The sequence below is a fragment of the Aplidium turbinatum genome, chromosome 14, assembly GCF_918807975.1.
Source record: "Aplidium turbinatum chromosome 14, kaAplTurb1.1, whole genome shotgun sequence".
Classification (NCBI taxonomy): Eukaryota; Metazoa; Chordata; class Ascidiacea; order Aplousobranchia; family Polyclinidae; genus Aplidium; species Aplidium turbinatum.
Window position 1 is genome coordinate 20,749,907 of NC_137485.1, and position 24,233 is coordinate 20,774,139.

Genomic DNA, 24,233 nt, shown 5'->3' on the forward strand with positions numbered 1-24,233 from the left:
ATACACTCTTCCAGCTGCCTCAGTGACTTGCTTAACGCACCTTTCAATTGACTGACCATGGCAAGGCCACTGTGGAACTTTCATAGGTTCGTTAATCAAGAACTTTCCTTGCGCTATTGCAAGCTTGCAAGTCAAAGGTGGTTCGTACACCCTGTCGGACCAGTCGATTAGCTCAATTAGAAATGAAGCATCTGGGTTAATGAAAGGTGTCTTTCTGGGTCGTACTGAAACATCTCCGATTGTATCTTCATCTCCTCCCTTCAGATCTATAATCTTTTGTACTCCAGCTTTTCTCTCATCAATGTCTTCTAAGCACAAAAGAGTCGGGATGCTGTTTTCGCTGAATGCATACCATGCTGAACGTTTGATGGTTGGCATGACAGCATCCACCACTGTCTTGTTTTGCATCCAGACTAGCCGGAGTTGGGCCAAAATGTGACGTGGCCCTTCGACCCAAGAGTGCTTAATTATAATATTGAACCAACAGGGATAATATACCCGGACGATAAATTCTACCATCATTCTTAAATTATGAAAAGTATTGTCTTCAAGGTCATGGTTTGAGATCCATATTCTGCAAACCCTAGTTGCTGTTGTCAGCCACCTGGAATGGCTCACAGGACCAATCTCAAGAAGCTCACAGGACCAATCTCAAGAGAGCCAAATCAGCAGGAAGCTTTTCTGTTTTAATGGCCTCGGTAATTCTATATCCGTAAGCTTGATCAGTAGACAGATCCGTTATAACATTTTGAGATAAAGCAATAAGGGGTTCTCCAATGGGATGTTTAAAAAATGAAGTATCCACTTCAAGTGTTGTGACAATGTCTAACATCTTTCCAATGTCACCTGTCCACTTGTTGTTAGACATGGTCTTTCCATCGATTGTTTTCATTAAATGCTTTAACTGTAACTCGTTGGTGTGGAGGGCTCAAATCAACCATATCAGCTTGCGTCTGAGCTTCACTTCTACCCAATGGATAACACCACCCGCCCAGCCAGTATTAGCGTTCGTGGCATCGTTCTAATTGCCTGCAGATTTTTGTCAATCTCTTTATTAACGAAAAAATCCACGAGATTATCTGCAATCACTTCAGCAGGTGTTTTGTTGGAAGATCCTTTCACAGAAGTGAAATGATAAAGATATCTTCCTACTGGTTCACTGCATACTGAGTAGTGCTCTTCTTTGATGATGCTCGGGAATTGTCTGTCTGAATTGTCTGCTTTTATTAGAACTTTTGTCATGTCTTGGCGGCCGTCATAAAAGATGCATTTAATGTTACCAGCTTTTCAAAACTCATCAAACTCTGCATCCAAAGCGTTTATGACTTTTAATTGGGCTCTTTTGACTTTACTATGATCAACTACAAGTCTCTTGTTTTCTTGTGTGATCAAGCCACCATCCGTAAAGGCAGCAGTGGTCATAGCAGCCGCTGCACGTAGGCCAAGACCATATCTAATGCTCGTCATAGCTACATTACGTATTTCTAATGTATTGTATTGTAATTTATTACAAGATTTGCTTGGAATTTCTGTGCTTGATATCACATATTGAACATCACCAATATTTTTATCATCGGAGAACATGGTTTTGTTAGATGATATTGAAACCTCTTCCCTAATTGTTTCAAAATCCTCCACAATCAGTCTTCTTCTCTCATCTTCTTGTCATTTCTGTCTTTTGACCTGCCTGTTGTGCTCAGGTATATCTGGCAAGGCAATCTGATGTGGCCTAATTGATCCGATCTTATTTCTTTTGGTCCGTTGATAAAAGCAAGCTCTTTCCCTGGAATCTTCTTTTCCTTTGAGCACGCAGCCTACATATTATGTGAATTTGTATTTTGCGAATATCTGCTGAGCAACCAAACTCGGAACACGGAATAATGTTGCATTTACAATTTAAGATATCAAAAGCCTGTCAAGCTTTGCAATAAATGCCTTTTTGGCTTGAATCTTTCCTCTTCCAAGAGATATATCTTTTGCCTGTTCCCAGCTCAAACGAATCTTTTTTATGATTGCGGGTCGGCACGTAATAATTGGGCATACAAAACAACTATTTTCTCGGCCCCATCTTTTCAATACTTCAGGGTATATGTCCATTGCCAGATTTGATAGAGGGTAGTTTCTCACATCCTTACAGCTTCGTTCTCTCAACAGTAGCCCATATCTCAGAAGACATCTCAGAGTGGGAAGCTCAGAAGGCAACATCTCTTGACCTGTTCCAATAAGATTGAAGCCATCGTTGTTAAATTTATTTTCAAGAATTAAATTAATGTAAATATTTTAATCTTGAAAATAAAGTAAAATACAGCGTGATAACAGCGTGATAATGGCGTGATAACAGCGTGATAACAACGTGATAATAGCGTGATAATAGCGTGGTAACAGCAATACAAAACAACGATGAAGATTTACAAAAATAGGCATCTGATATAAAAAAAAATCTTGAAAGCTGAAAAAGTATCTTTAAATGAAGACTAGCAAATTAGAAACAATTTAAAGTCATATTTATATGGAATTGGAGAAATTATGACTAAAAAATGACCATAATCGGAACAAATTTTGTTTATTTGTTGTATTTTAAATAAAGGTAAATTTACCAAGCTAAATCTTGTTTAATGGAATAATAGTTTTGGATTTCAATTATAGATATCTATGCACATATTTTTATATACGCCCCCTAGCAAAGTTCCAAAATAATTTAAATCAACACGTCTTATGCCTACTACTATACAGTATGTTCTTTGCCGGAGACCCTGGAGATAATTTCATACAACTGCGATCTTCGCTGTTACTGCAATGCAAAAATTATTACAGCAGAGATCGCCAAATTCGCCCCCTCAAGGGTAGTAGAAAAAAAGTGACGGATTGAACAAAATGACGAATGATGAAACTAGGCCAAACCTATAACGGCTTCTGTAGGAACCGACGAATATGCGACGAATAAGGCTTAACTGACTAATCAAATTATGACGAATTACAGTAGATGAATTCTACTGTATTTCAAATTCTTCTACACGACTGTCTTGTCACACAAATGACTCGAAGGTTTATTTTCTTTTGGCAAATCGCTCAGGTGCTGGAAGCTGATGGCTTAAAGTGAACTTGTATTGTTTGGGTTAGGGCTATTCGTCTTGCATGGTTAACTCCGTGACGTAGAAACGAAAGGCTCAGCGTTTAAAAGTGAATAATATCTATCTCAGGGGTTTTCCAACTGTAAATGAAGATGATACAGAAGACGAAAGCAAATTGGCTCCAACTTCAGAACATCTCACTGACTACACTTCCGAAACGTTCCACTCGTTTTCTTCGATCTTGTCTGGTCTCTATGCGATGATCATCGTCCTTCTAGCCCTCGTCATGAAGATTGCGCAGTTTGTAACTGCAGATGTGAGTAATTGCCAGATAGCCTACCTGCTGTCGCCCAAAAAGTTACAACTACAAATTAAACCACCTGAGATGTTGGAGACGCTAGTCATATTTTATTTCGTCATTTCGTCGATAGGCTATTCCTCCTGAGCGTTTGATTCTACCCACTTTAAACTTTAGGCTGCATTCTACTTTCTGATAATGAAACAAGAAAGTTTTAGTTCACCTTGACCCCATTGCAGCACAGCGGGATCAAGGTAGCCTAAAATCTTCTTGGGAAGAGTTTGTTAAGTGTGACCTTGTTGCCCTGAACATGGGATCTGCCAATTCAAGAGACCACGAGGTGTGGAGAGGAAGACTTCGCTCTCGACAGATAGACAGACAGACAGGCCAGACACTCAACAAGAGTGTTATGGCCTGTAGCCTATATTCAAAATTGGTTGATGATGATGATGATGAAACAATGATCCAATGATAATCTTGTTTCTAAACAAAACCAAGAAGAAAAGTTGCTTTGAACAAAACATTTCGAAATACTTTTATTTCGCATAGCTTTTATTATATCAAAATTTTCTGTAAAGTTAAGCCATTAAAAAATCTTTCAAATATTAAACACATCTAAATATGGTTCTACGTAAATAGAGAAATGCTTTTAATTTTCATAAGTTTTCCCTAGAAACAATAAAAACAATGAAATTAGAAGACATTGTAAAGTTTGTGAAAATATAACACACTTCAGAGTGTAAATGTTTAGTTTTAATATTTCATTGACATAACACTGTATATGAGACAACATTCGCTTTGTTTTTCAAAATGAAATGAATGTTGTCGATACACAATATGAGGACCACGTATATCAAGCTGGTACAAGCTGGTCATGCATAGTCTGTTTCAAACTGTAGTTGGGTCTTCCAAGTATGGCGTGGTCAATGTGATGGAAGACAAGCAAAGCAAGTCGATGCTGAAAGGGCAGCAGCTTTTTTTCCATAAAGCCGTTGACCAAAGTCTGGAGTCTCAAGATAATCAAAACAAAGAAACGAATAAAACTAAGGCTCTATAGACAGGGCCGGATTAAGGGTACAGTGGGCCTAAAGCTGTTTACTAGAGAAAGGCCTATTTTTGCAAACCAAGCTAAAAAAAAGTAATAAAAATACATACATGAAAAATTGAAATTATTTACTGCAAAATAAGATAAACATAACAGAAAAAATGGCTAATGATGGCGCATAATGGGTTTTGGAAATAAACACAATTTTTATTGTCAAATTTGAAGCAGATGGAAAAGATTTTGGAAAGAAAGAAACGGATAGTAGGTAGGCCTACATATGGTAATACTTTACCTAATGACACTCTAAACCAGGGGTTTTCAACCTTTTTTCCACCGCGACCCCCTCAGAGCAATCAATGTGGTCTTGCGTGCCCCCATAAAAGTATTCAACAAAAGCATATTTAATGCAAAATTTAACTGAATTTTATTCATGCCGACATCTAGTTATGTTTAGTTTTGCTGTTCCAACGTAAACTTCCAAAACGAAAAACGTGTTTTTGCGATTGTTATTTCCATTTTCTATCAAGCTTAGCTGGATAATAAGAGAAAAAATAATGAGAATAATCTACGTTTTCGCACTTTCACCGGTTGAATTTATAGCAATCTTTTATGGATTTGTAATTTCAGTGAGATGGTTGATGGTGCTGCATATTTTTCACTTGCGTGCACCGTCAATGCGTGCACCTGTTGCTGAAAGAACTTTCAAACGAAACAGCCGACACTAATTTTTTTCAATGCCATTGAAAACATTACTGAGAAATGTATATTTTGCATAGGATTCTACATAATTTTGCTTTTTTACCACAACGTTGTTACTGGTTAACTTTAGTCTGCACAAAGCAACGTAGCCTACAAGAACTTGGCGAAAAATATCGAATGCTCTCCTGTAGTTAAAGCCTTTTGCAATGTCTGAAAGCTTAAAAGATATAATAACCTCAAGTGGAGGAATGGTCGATTGCGAAGAAAACGCAGTTTTTAATCTTTTCTGGCAAAAAAGAATTGAAAACAATACACTGAAATTTCAAGCGCCTCGCGAACCTCCGAACAATGGCTCGCGACCGGCGATCCCTAGGTTGAAAAGCCCTGCTCTAAACTCAATTTCGATAAAAGTGGCGCCCACGTGGTTTTGGAAAAAATGGGCTCTTCATATGTAATGACTCAACTCGGTCATTCGTTTTTAAGCAAAAACTGTACTGTACTGTCACTGGATCTGTATCACCATCAGCCTTTCAAAAATTGAGGGCCCAATTTTTCCAGGGCCTAAGGCTATAGCCTTATTAGCCTAATGGTTAATCCAGCCCTGTCTATAGATATTTGCAAGTGCACAAGCAAGGTCTTTCACTTGCCTTTTTTCGCACTGGCTATGTTATATATAACAAGACTAAATTTCCTTTTTTCATCCTCACACTGTTTTTTAGTGTTTTAACTTGGTTGCGGCTATTTGCGTGCGTCTTCTCTGAAACAGGTTTTCCGTTTATCTTTATTGTCAATTATGACCACACAGGTAACCAGCGTGGAAGTGCACTGGTTCTTCATTATTCTATACGTGCTCGCGGCAACCTGGCTGATCAGTTATCAACCCTTAGCAACCTCGTGCTTCAGAGAAAAAGAAAAAATTAGCTTCGACAAAAGCAGCCATGTTAACAACAGATGGCTGAAAGGTTTGTCTTATCAAAAAATTGTGAAAATTTGACAATAAATAATTCTTTTAGTGATTGATAGTGATGTTATGGTTATGGTTTTATTTATTGTCGCTCTACAACAGCTAAGGTCTTTTAGCGACAGGGCTCATTTTTAATTTATATCAGGTTTACGGTGTTATCACATTATTACCCGACTCATTCTCACTGCGTTATGCAGGATAGAACACAATCGGTACCGTTTTTAAAGTCTTCGGTTTGACCCGACCTGGAATCGATCTCCGATCTACCAGCACCAGAGCCGAAGATGAAACCACTCGGCCACTGAGCTGGTTGATAGTGATGTAAAAACTTGCCTGTTTTTTTGGCAAGTGGCCAATGTGCAATTTGCCCTTTTGCCGTTTGCATTTGAAAAAAAAAAGGAAACAATTAATCGGTAGCCACTTTAACAAGTCGAAATTCTGCCACTGAAATTGACTACAATGCAACCGCCAACCAATCAGAACGTGTTATAAGAGGCTACCGTCCAATTGTGACCCTTCTAGCACTCATTCAGAGAGTTAATGCTTGTTTTGAACTTTATTTGGTAATTACAGAAGAAAAAGAGCAATAGCAGTGGTGAGAATCGAACACGCGTCAATGAAATGACTACTTTCTAGCCCTAACCCTAACCCCTAAGCCAACCAGCTGACAAAAAATCCATCACTTAATTTGCTTTCTATGATCTTCTTTTCGCCATTTTTTACGTCACTTAAACCGTAGCTTATGATTGGTTGGCGGTTTCTTCTAGTCAATTTCAGTGGCATAATTTCGACTTGTTAAAGTGGCTACCCAATTAATCAGCATGCATTTGTTCTTTGTCTTATCGAAACACGCCACTGATAAGTTATAAACCGACCAGCTCAGTTGCAAAGTGGTTTCGCCTTTGTTTCTGGTCCTGGTAGATCGGAGATCGATTCCAGGTCAAGTCAAACCGAAGACTTTAAAAACGGTACCGATTGTGTTTTTTCTTGCATAATCGCAAACCTGATATAAAATTAAACATGAGCCCTGGCACTAGAATACTTTAGCTGTTGTAGAGCGACAATAAATAAAACCATAACATTATTGTTAAGCCATAATAATAGACAGTGACTCAGAGTCGGCGTAACATTAAATTGAATGGACCACACATAGACATTGGTGTAGACAGTGTTTTGCCAAAAGTTCGTCGTAACGTGATGGTCTGTGATACGGGATATTGTGCAGATTTGATGATCATCAGGCGTTGCCACAAATGACCCGCGAGTGGTTCACCATCCCTAAACAGTTGTATTCCAGTGAATTAAAGCTGATTAGTTACTTTTTTATAACAGGAGTTTTAGCGCTATTCGGGTTGGCTATCATCATCAAAGACGGATTAGAATTTATTGCATTTCTCAACATCGACGGAAAAAGCTGCCATGGTCGGGCCCTTTTTGCTGCTACTCCAGTGGTGCACGCCGTTTTCATTCTGGCACAAGTCAATTATCTTTTCAAATATTCCAAAGTGTTCACGCAGGACTTCCGAGAGCTTACAAGGTACGATTTTTGTCCTTGTTTATACATTTTTAAGGTTTTTTGAAGGTTATAAACAATTTTGAAGAGGAAAAACTACCACAAAGCAGTGGCGTAGCTAGGGAATGCTAGGGAATGTACCGCCCGGGGCGGATTCAGATTTTTCCGCCCCTTCAAGAAAAAGCATGTGAAAATGAAATGCGTTTTTTATCAGATTATAATCAAAATCAAAAATCGTAGTCTGAAAGTGCCGCCCGGGGCGGTCCGCCCCCCCCCCCCCCTAGCTACGCCACTGCCACAAAGTGTCCATGAACTTTAAGGATTTTTAACACCGTATTCCCATTTTATGTCATAATAACAAAGTAGCCTGCTATTTTGAGTTGGAGTCTTACGATAATCGCACAATCGATTTTTTTCGTTTGTCTGACGATATGTCTCTTGCGAAGATATTGTTATGTTGAAACTGATTGTTAATTTTTAACTTGTACAGTTAAAGTTTTTGGTTTACTTCAATTTCCTGCAGTAACCATGTGGTTAAACTTATTGGTGCATGAGTAGTTTTATTGATGGCAATATGCTTACGACACAAGCGTTGGTGATTGAAGACCCTGGGATACCCCAAATACATCTTATACCAGCCTACTGTATGTTCCAGTGGTTGTCAAACGTTTTCGTTGCGGCACATTTAAAATATTGTACAAAGTTTGCTACACACCAAAAGTAAATTTAAGAAGACGCATATTGGTAAAGTTCTGTGTTGGTTATCCGTACAACAAAAAACATGGTAGTTTACTTACTAAAACAGTAGACTACATCTAAATAATTATCTTTCAAGCAAATTGCCACAAGTTATTTTTAACTACTTTTGACTACATTGAAGTTTTTATTGTCTTAAGCAGGGAAGAATAGCCAAATGATAGAACAATGTGACCAGACGTTGAATGAGAGTTTTTGAAATAACCAGCTTAACTTTGCATGCGGTGTGAACTTTTCAGGAAAATGACTGGGAATAAAAAAGCCGATGACAACAACGGCTGTGTTTTTGTTTGTGGTAAATTAACCCTTTCTTTCCCAGCACTGCCGTTCGGCAACACTAAATAAAATAAACAAACAAAAAAAAAATTTTTCCTTTTTTTTTTTTTAAGTTTTTACTACCGCCATGAGAGCTTTAGAAAAATTTTCCCGCCACGGGAAAATAATTCGGGAAAGAAAGGGTTAAGTAGACCAAGTAAAATTGTCACTGCCGCTATCAATTCGTACGTTTTGTATTGGCTTTGATATTGACAATTTTTTAAAATAAGAACTAGTAAAGCACTTTCATGAATAGCAGTATTAGTCTCTAGTAGAACCTGTCTGGTTTGTCACCGCCTAACTCGTCAATTTGCGCATTTGTCAACTTTGGTCTCTTAAAACAAAACTTTGTGTACCGGTATTTCAGTTTGTTTAATTTTCTGTCGTCAAACAAGTCGTTGAATCACTTTTTCTTGAAATATTTTATTCTATTTGACATATTGCAAATTCAAGCAGTGCTCAGTAGTGCTCAGAATAATTACATCAAAATCTATTTGATTGTATTGGAAATAATTCACACAACAAAATCCTAATTCAAGGAAACTGTTCGATTACAGTTTAGACTAAATTGGATGACCTAAGAAATGTGTAGGCGCCTTGTAATTGCCCACTGAAGGTATTTTATGCATTTCATCAGTGAATTTGCAGCAACATATCATCACACCAAAGATCGAAATGTTAACCCTCACTATAAAAAAAAATATGAAATCACATGCGAGTAACATCAAGGTACTAATATCTTCATGGTAAAAAAAAGAAAAAGTAGCACGGATTAGATGATGAAGATGAATTTTTACTTTAGTGCTTGTACAGTGGCCTAAATAGTTGTTTCGTATGACGCTATTTTGTTGCAAGTCCAAGCAATTTGTATTTAACTAATCCATAAGAACGTTGTTGCATTGGTGGGCTGTGAGGTGGGCTGTGAGGAATCCTCTTTGAAGCTTGGTAACTGGGGACTAGGTGGTGACAAAATTCCCGTTGTTTCTCGACAGCCAAATGCATTCCACAGGAATTGACAGCGATAAAACATGTATCGCCCATGAGACTAGGCTCATCAGTACCGCACCACTAATCCATGACGAAAAATCTCTAGACAGAAGATTTTTGTTTATTAAACGCTGTTAATCGCTAGATAGCGCAAAGAATGCACTGTTATGGCTTGCGAAACGCAGTGTTCGCTGTTTCATTGTGGTGAGTGTTCAGCTTGGGGTGACAACCAGATGGACTGATTGCTCTTTCTATATAAAACTTCCGCTATTGAACTAACTGCTTGCTTGTATAGAATTCGTCACTGTGTGAGGAATTAGAAAAGTGTTTAGCCTACTTGTAGCAGTAAATACATAAATTTGAAATGTTTGTACTACAAGCAAAAGTATTTTGACGACGCTACATTATACTGTATTTAGCTACATTAAGTTGTAAGTGTTGTTTATTGAGCTTCGTTGATATGTCAACGTTGTAAAAAAGCTGAAGAAAACTGTACGTGCATGTTTGTTTAGAGAAAGATGTGTTCCGCGTGTGATCTGTTGTGTTTTCTTTGTTTTTTTGCCCAGTGATGCAATAGTAACATTTGTTTATTATTATCGTTTGTTGTTCAATGTTAGAAGTATCGTTTACAGTTTTATATAGTCTATGATAGTACTTTAACTGTCACTGTTGTTTTATATTTAAGGTGTGGTTGCCCTTCAACAGTAGAATGCCCTATTTTTTTACTAACTAAAACGCCCAAGGATAGTCACCTTGACTACGATATTTTGAAATAAAATAAACATTTACTGTGTTATTTGCTGGTATGTAACTTGTAACTTTCTAATAAAAGTTAAATCGACTGTCAACATGTTTATATGAAAGTTTCACTTGCATGTTGGCGCTACTTGTTACTTGTAGATTGTAGCAATGAGGAATAAAATGTTTTATGCTAACTTCAAATTTCTGTCTTGCAGTTTTACTTTATGCAAATTGTCCACGCTCATAATGACACATACAAATATTTATTCACTAGCACAATACAGTTCAACTGAAAATGTCGATAAAGCAGAACTTGACTATACAATGCACGTTTTGCAGACATGCTATGCTAGTGCAGTGCAAGTTCCACCTAAAGATCTTTTACAGTGACACACGCCATCAACAGAGCGGTTTTTCTTACACAAAATCTTCACTTGACAGAATTTTATCTGCTATCTTTCGTCTTTATTGCTGGTGGCGAATGATGTTTGTCATGGAAGGCCATTTTGCTTCTGTACTTGTGGCTCAGCCATCTCCTCCACCAATCCGCGTATAAAGACTCTGCGAGAAATGTTCTCATTGGTAATCTCTTTGTAGAGAGCCCAGGCATTGATAGCAGCGAAATCCAGTGTTTATTGGAAACTGTGTATTGGCCACCTTCGTGTGCCTGTTCTGCAAGTGTATTTCTTAGCCATTTGGTAACGTATATCAACTCCGTAATTTGTTTCATTAAAGCAACTGTTTCCGGTGTGTTTTTTTGCATCATCAGCTGTTGTAATGTCCTTGTGCAATGTGCATTGTACTAAGTATCAGACAGTGACGTTCGGTGGCTTAAACCGTTGGGAAAGCAACTTGGAAATATGCTGCAGCAAGGTAGTAAGCACGAAGGGCGAAGCCCGAAGGCGTGTTGCCGAAGGCAACACTTCCAGCGGGGGGTCTGGGGGGCCTCCCCCAGAAATTTTTGAAAAACACTTCCAATTGGGTGCGCTCTGAGAGCATTTCCAAAACAAATCAAAAATAAAAATCTGTCAAATTGTGCTTCGCCTATGTCGTGATCATACATCCATTTAATGTTTAGAAGTCATGAACAATCTTAATTTTAACGTTGCAGGACCAAAATCCTGTGTTAGACATGGAATAATAGTTGTCTAAATGTTTAATTCGTCATGAATGTTCATTCTCAGATATTCAGTTAAGGCTGTTAAGCCTACACTACAAAAACTAACACTTAGGCCTAAACATTACAACCGCAAGCAATTTGTACAAAAAGCTGGATAAGTTTGCCTCCTGCGTATAGAAGCTTAACAAACTAAATATTGCATCCGCGCCTGAACGTTCATTGGCGAAGTAACGTTATATCAACGCTGTAAAAAGGGCAAAGGCATGACTATGAAAGCTAGTACAGTAGGCTAAAGTACATGGCGAGGAGACATCAAAAAACAGCAACAAGCTTTTTGGCATGATGATGCTGTGCGTTTACCGTGACGAGATACCATTCTGACGAGTTAGTCTAGTCGCTCTAGCGAATGTACGCATTGACGTCACTGGGAAAGCACAACTGACCTACCATAACCATAACACATCTGATTGGCTAAGCAGCTGGTGACGTTTTGCAAAACGTGTGAGGATTGGTTAAAACGAAGGCGTTTTTTGACATTTTTGAATCTGGGAAAGCAAGTTTGATAGTTGCTTACCTGGAGCCTCAGTGATTGTTTCTGACAGAAGCGTTTGCGTCAATTGGCATTTATTGGCAAGACATGCGGTTTGGTGAGGACTTAGACTACTCACAAGCGTTACGAGTAATTCTAGTTACGAATACAGTAATTTTCAAGTTAAAATAGACGTGATAAAAATAATAAGTTAAACCTAGAATTCAGTCATTATATTTTGCATAGTTTTTGCTAAGGTAAGCACTGCTTTCCTTGCTTTCCCTCACCGATCGTCACTGGTATCAGAACATGTCTTTTCTCGTTTCACTGGTACACAGTTTTGGTAATACCTCCAGATTTATAAAGCTTGCAAGAATGAAGTTCTTCTATTTATAGTTTTCAAAGATAATGGCACCTCTCTCCTGATTTTGCTTATTGTTCCTAAAAGACCAGTCTGCTTTTCTTTTAGTTGAGTGGTTAATTTCACAGAAGTAAAATAATTATCAGTTCTCAGTTGTAGCATGAGTTGCATTACAACACAATCAGAAACGCGGTCATTTGCGAGCGAGTTTCATCCTTTCCGACATAAGGAAAGCCGTTTATCAAATATTTGATTTTCTTGTCTACAACTTACCAATATTTTTGCCCAAACTTGTCTGGCTTTGATGCATTAAATTGGGTGAAAGGGCATCTAGCTTTGTAAGAAAACAGCTTCTGGTTTACTGTGATAAAAGCTCCAGGTTTATAAGATGTTTGGTAGTCATCTACAAATCGGTTCCAGACTTCCGAAAATAGAGCAAATTTATCGGTCTGTAGCCTTTGTGAACGATTTGATCTTATATCAAAACGAAGAAGCCGGAGATTTTCACAGAATCGGTTTCTGGACATTGCGCTTTTGCACAATGACACACGCCATCTTTCTGTCCAAAGATCATGCAAAAGTAGATCACTTTTTCAACTCCCCGCGCATACATGACAGCAATGAAAGCTTCCAATTCTTCATCAGTAAGACCAAACGTCTGGCTTTGTAAATGGCGATGCACTGCTGCATCCACGCAGCCATTTGGTAATGCGTTTGCAAATAAAGTTATCGACAACAAGACGCCATCCACTTGTAGGGCTGCCAGCTAACACATTTCTCTTTGCATAAGGTGTAGGCCCAGAAGCTTCTCTCAATATGTTATGCTGTGAACGCCTTCCTCCAGAATAATCACCAGGAGTTATTTGAATCCACTCCGTTCCATCTGGAGCTGTCAGTGCTATGCGTCTATTCTCAGCAGCGTTATCAACATCTGGAGAAGGAAGTTCACTTTGTGAAGTGTCAGGTGCCAATTTAATATTCTGATCTATTTCCTTTTCATTGTGAGTTACATTTACTGCAGAATCAGTATCATCTATCAACTGAAGAGTTTCGGTTGCTTCAGGTTGATTTTGAATCCGACGTCGTTTAGGAGGGCGAACATACAAACGGGGGCCAGAATTGAAACTCCATGATGAGCCCTGCTCAGATTCGTCACTGGAAGTAGAGTCTAAATGTAGCTCAGGAATATATGAGTCGTCAAATTCAGACCCATTGTCTTTACACTCAAATACGGCATCAGGAATATTATGCAAATATTCAAGAAGTTTGTCTCTTCCAAAATGTCTTCTCGACATAACTGTGTTGCACTAGGCTGTCTTCTGCTGATGGTTAGGAAAATACAGAATGAATGAAGAAACGATAGCCAGTACTTTGGAACATAAACAGAAAAACTGAGCAGTCGAATAGAGAAAAAAATCTGGTGATAATGACTGCTGCCACAAAAGCTTAGCATGTAGTCAAAATGACTACATTGGACATTGAAGAACATTTGGGTCACATGGCCCTCAAACAAATAAACTTCAAAGTGTTAAGTTGAAATCCAATTAAGTTCACCGATTGATTAAAAGTCACAGCTGGACAGTGACCTGGAAATAACAGCAAAAAAGATGTGCAAACTTTAACATATTCAAGTAGTCATTTTAACTACCATTCTAGTGTTACTACACAACATAAAAAATATATTGTGTTTGTTTATTAAGCGTACCGTGTTGTATACTTGCAGATTTGGAGTGATGCATGTAGTGGCTACTAACCTCAGCATATGGATTGGCATAGTCGTAGACGAAACTGCATCAGCACTTGGCGTTTATGGAGGATCGCATGATTACACTGAAGAAAAGATCACAGTTGCTCCTTACTCTTCTTCTCCAGTTGCTACACGAGACAATCTCTCACATGCATTATCTTTGTTCAAAGAAAAGTTTGGCGATTCACAAATAGGAGGGGCTTCGTCACGGGGCTCTGCTTATCAAACAAGCGAAGAATCGCACAGTAAATATGTTGTTCTTGCAGTCTTTTATTTCAATTAGTACAGCCTACGTTAGTTTGAACTGCATGGTCTGAAATCTGAAGTGATGATCATTAAAAGTAGTTTAAAAGTTATTACTTGTAGGCAGAGATGGGCGTGATCTTGATCTTGAAGATCACTTTTATTTTGGTGATTTTGAAGAACAATAAGATTTTGATCACTTTGAAATTGAAGTTTACTGACTAGATACTATAAAAGTATTTTTTTAGAACTCGTACTGTACAAAGTAGGCTAATCCGTGGCAACCAGGGGCTGTGGAACCGGACAAAAGTTACACGACTCCGACTTCTCAGTTTATAACTGGCCGACTCCAGCTTCGGTGTTGTGATATTTTTCTGACTTTTTTTGTATATTTACTGTATTTCTCTTCAATTGTAAACAAAATTGAAACGGCGACCTTCACAAATCTAACAACAACAAATACTTATGTTTTCTGATGAGATTTTAAAGCACAATACAGAAAATAAGAAAAAGATTTTGAAAAAGGGTATTGAAAAAAAAATTATGGTTCATCCTTTTGAATCGAGCCGGAATCGACTTTTCTTTAACAACTCGATTCCGGACCCGCCAAAATCCCTCCGACTCCACGACTCCGACTACAGCCCTGGTGGCAACTACCAACATTAAGCCATTTTTATTATTACACCTATGTGTCTAACAAAAGTCGATATAAAGGTTCAATCTAATTTGGTCAGTGTTGCCAAGTCAGTCCACGTGATCGAACTGAAGCCAGCAGATGAAAGAAAGCTGGCCATGCTCAAAAATTGCAAATTACAACTTTGCCGCATTTTTCTGCAAAACCTAGAAAATTGCGGCTGTCTTGAGTCATGTCGGTCAGTTTAATCAAGTGGCATATATTTAACCTTATCTTAATACGAGCTGTTTTCGTACGCGGAAAGCACGTCACGGGCTATCTTAGCCCCGTGCTAATTAATCGCTAATAACGGGAGCTATGAAAATCACAGAGCCAAAATATTTTACACGATAATAGCCATGTGCATTGTGCGTATGGAAATTAAATTTTTACCCAACAAATTTATTAAAATAAGTTGTTTGAGGTGAATAAATATCAGAAAGTCGATTTTTATTCTAAATTCCCAAAAATAGCTTCAAAATTGAAATTTCTGAATTATAACATAAACTAATGCTAAACTAAACTAAAAATTACTGCTGCTCATAAACATAAGTCATTTTTAGGCGTTTTTACATTTTAAAGTAATTGCACTAACATTAACATTTATATAACCAGCATTGTAACGAAAATGTCTAGCCACCTGAGACGAAATGCTTATTGTGAAGGGCAGGAAGTTAAAAAAATGACCAATTTAGGTTTAGAAAATTCGCAAAGAATAAAAACTAAATATCAAGAAATTTCACATTTCTGGCATATTTCCTTCTGTGCAATATTTCACTACTAGAGTGGGGCGTCCTCATAAAGTCCCGTGTCGCTACAGATAAGGTTAAACCTGAAAGGACGTTAGCAAAAGTTATGTAAGTACAACACGAGACAAACTTTGCCATCTGAAAAGTGAGCAACAAATTGAGTTTGTTGAGAATTTGGTGATGACGCTTGTAAGTTTATTGTAAATGTAACGACGATGCGTTTTCTGACGATCGTTTTATTTTACTACATAGCTTTCCTAACTATAAGCTGGTAATTAATCATTTCATCAATAATATCTGATTACTGACTGACAAACACTTATAACTATGATGTTCTTTTTCCTGCAGGTATTTTGTTTTCAGGAAACTGTTCATGCACAGTGAAATTGTGTTCAATTGTCACGGACGCTGAAGCGTTTCTCTTTCCGTTTGTCATTGAGTTTAGTTTAATTGCTTCGTGTCTGCTTTACATTATTTGGACTAACATTGGGAAAAGTCGACCTATATGGCAACACGTCATCAAGCCAAGCTATAAGCTATACAAATCTTATGCAGGTAACCATTAGTTAAGTAAGTGTGAATATTATGTGTTCACGTCATGGACTCCTAAAGTAAAGGACTGGAATGTTGCGATCTCGGGGTTTGTAACTTGAATCTGAAGGATTAACTTGAGTTCTGGGCTGAAATGACTTCTAGAGAAGCTAGAAACACAATCTTAGATTCCCTATTAAGGTTTTTGAGGATGGCGAGTTTCATAGTGTTACTTTCAAAACCATCTGTGGTCATTTTCAAGGTCAAAATATTATATTTTAAGGTCAAATTACAGAATTTTGGTCATTTTTGCCCATTTTTGCGTCTAAATCGTAAAGCAAAACTGTTTGAAAGAAGTCTGTGACGAAATATGCTATTACATAAACATCATTATGTATTTCTCAACACTATGGCTATTATTTAAAGGAGTCTATGATTACAATACAATACACAAATTGACAATACATAACAAGATGACACTATAATAGACAATGTCTATCACTAGTTGGAAAGCTTTTCTTGCCTCCTGAGGCATCTCAAAGACTTTTCTTTGTCACTTACATTGAGGACATAAGCTTTCAATAGAATGTTAGCTAAAGTAGTACAAGCAGCAATATTACTAGCTAAAGGTGCATCTACAGTAGCCTACAAATGATAACAACTTAGCAAAATGAAACCGGCAGCGCATTTCAGTCTTGTCATGCAAATTACAGCTATGATTTCAGTAAATTGTTACGTCACAAAAGCTTGGAACCGCAATGTTTTGCAAGGGCATAAGAAATCACCAAAATATTTCCCAAAATAAATAAAAAGAACTTCAAAGAGCTTACGCAGTGTAGAGAAAACATCTTACACAATAGATGCAGTAGGTGCACAAGATCATATTTCGTCACAAACTTCTTTCAAACAGTTTTGCTTTACGATTTAGACGCAAAAATGACCAAAATTCTGTAATTTGACCTTAAAATATAATATTTTGACCTTGAAAATGACCACAGATGGTGTTGAAAGTAACACTATTGAACTAGACATCCTCAAAAACCCTAATAGGGAATCCAAGATTGTGTTTCTAGCTTCTCTAGAAGTCATTTTAGCCAGGACTCAAGTTAATCATTCAGACTCAAGTTACAAACCCCGAGCATGGGAGGTTCCAGTCCTTTACTTAAGGAATCTGATGAGAATAATGACTGTTCGTATGGTGCTTATTGCAAAGCGTTCCTTAAGGCTGTAGAAGGACACTGGTAAACCACGTTCAGAGAACTCGTCTAACTTAAGTTTCTTTATCCTATCCTGTCCTATTTCTTTTTTTCTACGGAACGAGTTAAAAATAGATTCAACAAGGAAAAAGTGTTGCCTTTCCTGCAGGTGAAAGCGCAAACAAAAATTAAGCAAGGCATGAGCACAACAATAAATTAAGTCTAGAGCCAACAGGCAGATCTGACCCAGCGCTTTAGAAAAATAGGTCTTCGGAACACATTGCTCATCAAGATTACCTTTAAAGACACTCTGTCCACTGCGACTGAGTATCGAGGTAAAAAACTGCCCCTCGGTCTTTGGGCATTGGACTGGAGCTAAGCCCATCTCATCAATCTTGCCTTTTCACAAGCCTCTGACTTTTTTGCTGAGTCGTACACCAATGGTATTGGCATATTTTCTTTCCTGCAAGTGTGGTCCTGAGGAACAGACCACAGATCATATCGTCAACAAATTCACCGTTCTCCGTTCGACTAAATGGAGCGGTGGACTTGCGTTATTGGCACGATGATAGCAAACAGTGGTTGGTTTTTAGCACTCCTACCAGAGTGGTCAATAAAACATGGTCACTCTTGGGTGCTACAATATATAGATTTAAGAGAGAAATGCGTGTTAGACACATGATTTTGCATTGAGTTGATATTGAAATAGATTAAACTAACAGGGAGGGTTTTAAAACATTTTTTTGAATTAAATGTGGGTCACCAGAAAATCTTGGAAAGTCTTGATCTAATACAGTGCAAACAGTCCAGTTTGCTTCTTGCGGTGTATATTTTTTTTAAGATGTTTTGCTGCTACTTTTTAACCAGATCCAGATAACTCAACAAACTTTGCATTTAATTTATAATATGTTACCCCTAGGCCTAGGAATTGAGCAACAAATTGAATATTATACGATTGTTTTGTTATTCTGTTTTAATGTTACGAAATTTATGAACACTCTTCGTCATTATGAGTCATATAACATTCAGGCGTGATGGCGGGAGCGCTTGTTGTCTTCGTCACTATTCTGATCCTTGTCATTCTCGCTTCCGTTCACTCGGCGCCACCGGACGACAGAGATTACTTTTCCGAAATTATTTTCCTAAACATTTACAATGGTTTTTATGTGAGTTTACTTTCATATTAAATCATAGCAACTCCTAGCATTTTTTTTAAGTAACTTTACGTGAAAACTAAGTAATCATCATAAAACCTAACTTTTAAATTTGTTTAGTGTAACCTGGTAAAAAGCTAGCTTTTTTCCAGAGCAGAAATTGCTTTCGGGCCACAATGGTCATCTGATACGCGACAATAAGTGAAAAAAAACATAAGTAGCCTAAATAAAAAAATCAGTTTATTAAACTACAAGCTATGATGTGAATTTGCTCATTAAACCTATGCGTTTGTCTGAAAATTTTAGATTGTTTGAACTGATAAGAAAATCATTAAACTCAGCGCAAAGCAACAATTTGGACGTAATTGAGGTTATTTGATACAAATTTTAGTTTTATTAAGAACCCTAATTTGAAACAAAGGTTATTCGTTTTATTTCAAAAACTTGTCTACATATTTTTGTTCCAGAGGACCATAACCCATTCTGTTAAACCGTTCTATTAAATTCCTTAACTTAATGCATGTTATTACTAGTCTGCAGTGATATCGGCCATTCAGGTTTCAGTACAGTTTTATATCATCTTTAAAGCCTGGATTTGTTCGAAATTAAATAAAAATAGCCGATTTTGTTTAATTATCAGATGACACAGAAGGCCACTTCAACACAAGCTATCAGTTGATTACATTGCAAGCCATCACGACTGATTGCTGTAATTCTTTTGAAACCAACCTTGAGTACTTTTAACAGAACCCACAATGTTTAGATTGTGGTGGAGACTATGATGGGAGCGGCATGTTTGTTGGGTTTTTATCTATTTAAACGTATACCACACACTGCAAAAAAAGACACAGAGGAGTTGGATGCGATTCTGCTTATGATTTGTTTGGTCGGTCCCCTTCTATACGGCATTTTCTCGTTACTCAGCGTTCTTGCTGGAAAAGAAAACAAAGAAACCGCCTGGATTCTCAGCTTAGGATTTCCAATCTCTGATATGCTGCAATGTCTAGTTCAGGTATATAGAAACTTTGTTGCCGCAACTTTAGCAAAATGTCAAACAAACTAATTTTCGTGGCATGTTGGGAATGTCGTTCTGGATTTTAATGGTTTCAAGCTGTATCGTACCCACAATTGGTATTAGATCGTTAACGTGAACCTATTCGTCAAATTAAAGTGCCCCTGACAGGTTGGATCCAAGTATAGTAACTTTTTAAAGCATTTCCTAGCGCAGAATTATACTTAGCGAACTTTTTAATCTTAACCTCATAGCTCGACTGGTTAGGGCGTTATTTATATCAAACGACTGTTCCGCAGCGCCACCACAGGCGAAACTCATATTTCACTGCTCTGGGACGACTTTGGTGGTATTACGTCATCCTAAGTGGGCGTCGTTAACGACGGATGAAACAAACGCTTCCTAGATGTAATTGGTGGATCACAGTTTGGTCGGAGTTGGTACAAACGGTTGCTTTTTTCAAAGATTTATTGTTTTTTGCAGTTTAATAAAACTGTACTGGATACGTTCCTACAAAACCTAAAATATACTTGAAGTGAAAAATGAAGAAATTTACGAATCATCATTCATATTTAATTCATCATCACTATTCAAAAATAAATAAAAGTTCTCTTTCTCTCATCATGTGCCTTCAGTTGGCCATTGAAATCCGGTGTAACGGCCATCTGGATCTAGAAAATTGGTTCGGATTCACCAAACAATGCATGACGGCAGCACAATCCGATTGTTGCTGCCGAGAGCATCAAACTGAAAACTGCAAGCAGTGAGCTTTGCGCAATGCAAGTTGTCAGTGCCAGTGTTAACAAAATCTTAGTTATACAGTTACGTACATAGCAGAGTCTATACATGTCAAAGCCTACTTTACCTGTGCAAGGGTACGTTTTTGTAAACGTTGTTGTTTAGAAGTGCTGGAATCATCATCAGCAACTGGTTGCATCTTTACTTTTATAGATGGTATGGCAGATTTTTTCAAAATGTATAAAGTTCGCTCAAGCCCATTTTTACTTGAGTGGTATTAACAAAATCATCTTCATTGAAGTGAAGAGAACATAATGCGACTAGCTTTGTATGGCCCACCCCACTTTCGAACACTTGAAGAAAACTTTGACCATTTTCTTCTCAGCACCTTGTTTTGTGGGAAAGCGTGAAAAGAAAGCACAGCACGGTCTTTGTCACTGACACTGTGACATAAACAGCAATTTGTAGGCATTGCCTCAACCATAAATTAAAGGTAGGCTACTTTTTGGGAGATACTATTGTTACACTGCAATGGCTATAGCCAGATTAGGACAAATAAAAAAGTATCAAAATTGTAGCCCTATGAAACTGCAATTTCAATTGAACTGAGATGCTGTTTGATAAAAATAAACTCAACCTATTTGATCAAAACCTGATAGTAATAATAAGTTCACTTTTTCATTTCTGTAATTCTTAATTTGCACATGCTTTAGACCAACAGAGCCCCACACATTCACGTTTTTCAGTAGCCGTACTATACTTTACCAAGTCACCACAGAGAAAGAATGTATCCTTCCCGCTTACTGTGACGTCATAGCGGTGTTGCCGTTTTTATTTTCGTAATTGACTGATTGCCAGATTCGCCAAAAGTGAACGAAAGTTTGCAAGCGTGTAACTTAGTAACCTGTTGATATTTTTTACGATTTACTGGTCAGTAAAGTTTGTTGGTGTCATTATTTTTGTATCTTAGGTAAATTTACCGAATTTATTTACCTGTCAGAGGCACTTTAAGCAAGATTCCTTATAACCTAAGTAGGTTAAAAGTTTTGATAAAAGTCTTGATTTGGTGCCCATTCCGGACGCGTTGTTTTCTTTTTTTCTAAAGCGACAATAAAAAAAAGCAGGACATCACCGACACATCGGCTCAGAAGTTGCTGACCTCTGGAATGTTGGTGCATTTACAATTATTTTTTGTCAATTTCCTCGATAATATTTTTTACTAGAAAGAAAGATCAGATTAACCATTATTCTCATCAAACAATTAATTATAAAACTATTTTGAATTAAGAATGGTGGAATACCTAACCAACTCTAATATGGGGCATCTCTGGTATAGCAAAGAATACCAACGCTTACATCCACAATCAAATGACTAGAGACTTTTAAATTTGGTGTAAGAAACCTAAAATTTCCAGGGATTGCATATTGTTTATAAAAACTTGTCAAGTATTTTTAATTTTTCATTTAACGTTTTGGCACACTTTTAGTACACCCAGAAATTGATACAGCCTAAATATTTTGGTAAACCGAGCAGCCTAACTGCTTAAAATGATAACTCCTGGACCGTTTACCGGATAGACAATTAGACATTATTCTGTATTCTCTTACTTCGCGATGGCAATCATTAAAGAGCAAGGTACAAGACTATTTCGAATTGTGAGGTGGTGATTTCTGCATTCTAAAAAATTTTCTGCGTTTTCTTTCGTTTCGAATGCAGCATCAAAAGAATTGGATTGAATTCAATGCAAAATAAATTCCAAATTTATCACTAATAAAATAAACAAAACAAAAACAATAGGAAAAACCAGGGAGATCTGTTATAGTTTTCATTAAATCTAATACGTCTCTTTTAATATTAGAAAAAAGTTGCTGAAAATTGTATGTAATCTTACCAGATGAATAATGTGTAGATGACTTCATGATTTTCACAGCCACCTCCATACTTTTACGTCCAGTTGACGATTTGATTTTTTACTAACTTGAACAAAAAATACTTGTTTGAAAAACATTTTTGCATGAAGAGAAAAAATTTCGTTACTTCACAAAAAATAACTCAATTAAAACCAATCTCAAATTATATTTCATTAGGTGATGTTTCTGTTAAATGGTCTAAAGCACCAACCAATTCCATCAGCTGAAGGACAAGAAACTGCGGCGGAAATCGAGCAGAGGTATTTAGAAAGATGCAAAATCTTTTTCTCAAAATATTTCTGTTTTCAGCTTTCAAGTCTTTTCAAATTTATCGTTTTTTGTCTAAATTTTAGGCCACTTAGCAACCTTGCTTATTGCTTGTAGCCTGTCAAGCAAACTGGCTGACTAATTGTTGTGCGTTGTTATGTCAGTATACGGACCACGGTGATCCTAAAGTTTTGCTTTATTTCAAATGAATGAATTGCTTTTAATGTTCCTCCTCTTGCCTCTAGTGTTGGTCGCTCCAGAGATTTCAGTTCATCGTCGGAATTCGAAGATGGAGAAGATGGAAAAGTGTTTGAAGATGTTTTCACTCGTCCCCGGCGACCGTCTATTTCTTCCTTTTCAAACAGATACCGATCCCATTTGAAACCTTCCGCTGCGTTTGTGGCCAACCTTACCAGCCTACCAAGGCCAACTTTGATAGAAGAAGAAAATCAAAGTGAAATGGGAGAAATTAATCCTAGTTTCGGGAGTCGACTTGATGAATCTTTCCCTCAGCAGACAAGCGACGAAACTAGCTTTTCTTTGCAGACAAAACCAGCACAAAAAAACAATAACACAGTAGGCATGACCACAGCAACAACAGTGCAACTGCAAACACAGAACCGGGTTGGTTCAAACAAAGAATTGACAAAAGGTTTCTCAACTACCAGCACAACAAAATATGAGAAAAAAACTCCCAGAGAAAAAGCCGTACTACAAAAATCATCAAACGTTCCACGCGGTTCTCAATCAGCACTAAAGATTGTTGCTGAGACAAAAGTTGAGGCTCCTGATCATTTGCGATTGCTCCTTCGAAACGTGACAATGTTCCTTCTTATTGCTAACTCTTGTCTGTGGGTCTTCGCATCTTTGGACCACACTGCTTTTGTAGTGTATCTTTACCAATCTGAATACTACGGAGAAAATGTGTGGACCATTATCTCGATGATTACTCGGCCCTTTAGCATTTTTTTCAGAATGCATTCAGCTGCTTGTCTTTTTGAAGTGTGGTCATTTGCTTAAACAAGCCATGTTACAATACTGTTGGGAAATTAATTCTTCAAAAATAACTTTTTCAAACGTATCTGTAACATCACAAAGTCAGATTGGTTTTAGAATGGGAATATGCAATTACTGTGTGGAACAACTTTGTGCACACTCAGCAGAACAGTTTGGATGTTTTTCCAACAATTCCATTCACACGCATGACAGAATGCGTCGTTAAATCTCTATGTTCTATTGATAAAAACTCGTTCAAGAATGGGAAGCTAGAAAAGTTTTCATCTAATACTTTTACACAGTTTTTAGTTCGTTGATGATCACCAGTGGAGGTGATTACGTTTCTCTTCACATTCCTCGTTCTCTTGATATTCTTCCGACGAAGAGTCTTTTTCTTTGCCTTAAAATCTTAAGTTCGTGCTTTCATGATAACTTTAGTTGTTCCGCAATGGAATGACCTTTACTTTGCTCTGTCTTGGAGCACAGATAGAAACGGATATTTTATGTTGGTGAAAGTATGTGAGATCAGCGCGCCAGCGCTACAGATTCTATCGGACAGAAACTGCATACAAAGGTTGAGAACCGTTGCTCTAAAACATTGTTTATTCTTTGTAATG

At 37.5% G+C, this 24,233-nt stretch overlaps 1 protein-coding gene across 1 annotated transcript; it reads left to right on the top strand.

Moving 5' to 3' along the window:
• Positions 1 to 1,353: 1,353 nt before the first annotated feature.
• On the top strand, positions 1,354 to 23,734 carry LOC145782983 (proton channel OTOP1-like). Its single transcript, XM_082594740.1, has 10 exons — positions 1,354 to 1,436; positions 3,201 to 3,387; positions 5,919 to 6,075; positions 7,410 to 7,614; positions 14,123 to 14,391; positions 16,160 to 16,366; positions 18,568 to 18,704; positions 19,456 to 19,704; positions 22,531 to 22,613; positions 22,866 to 23,734. Exons 1-10 carry the CDS (start codon positions 1,354 to 1,356, stop codon positions 23,638 to 23,640), a joined length of 2,352 nt encoding a protein of 783 aa, XP_082450866.1. The 3' UTR covers positions 23,641 to 23,734.
• The last annotated feature ends 499 nt before the right edge of the window (positions 23,735 to 24,233 follow it).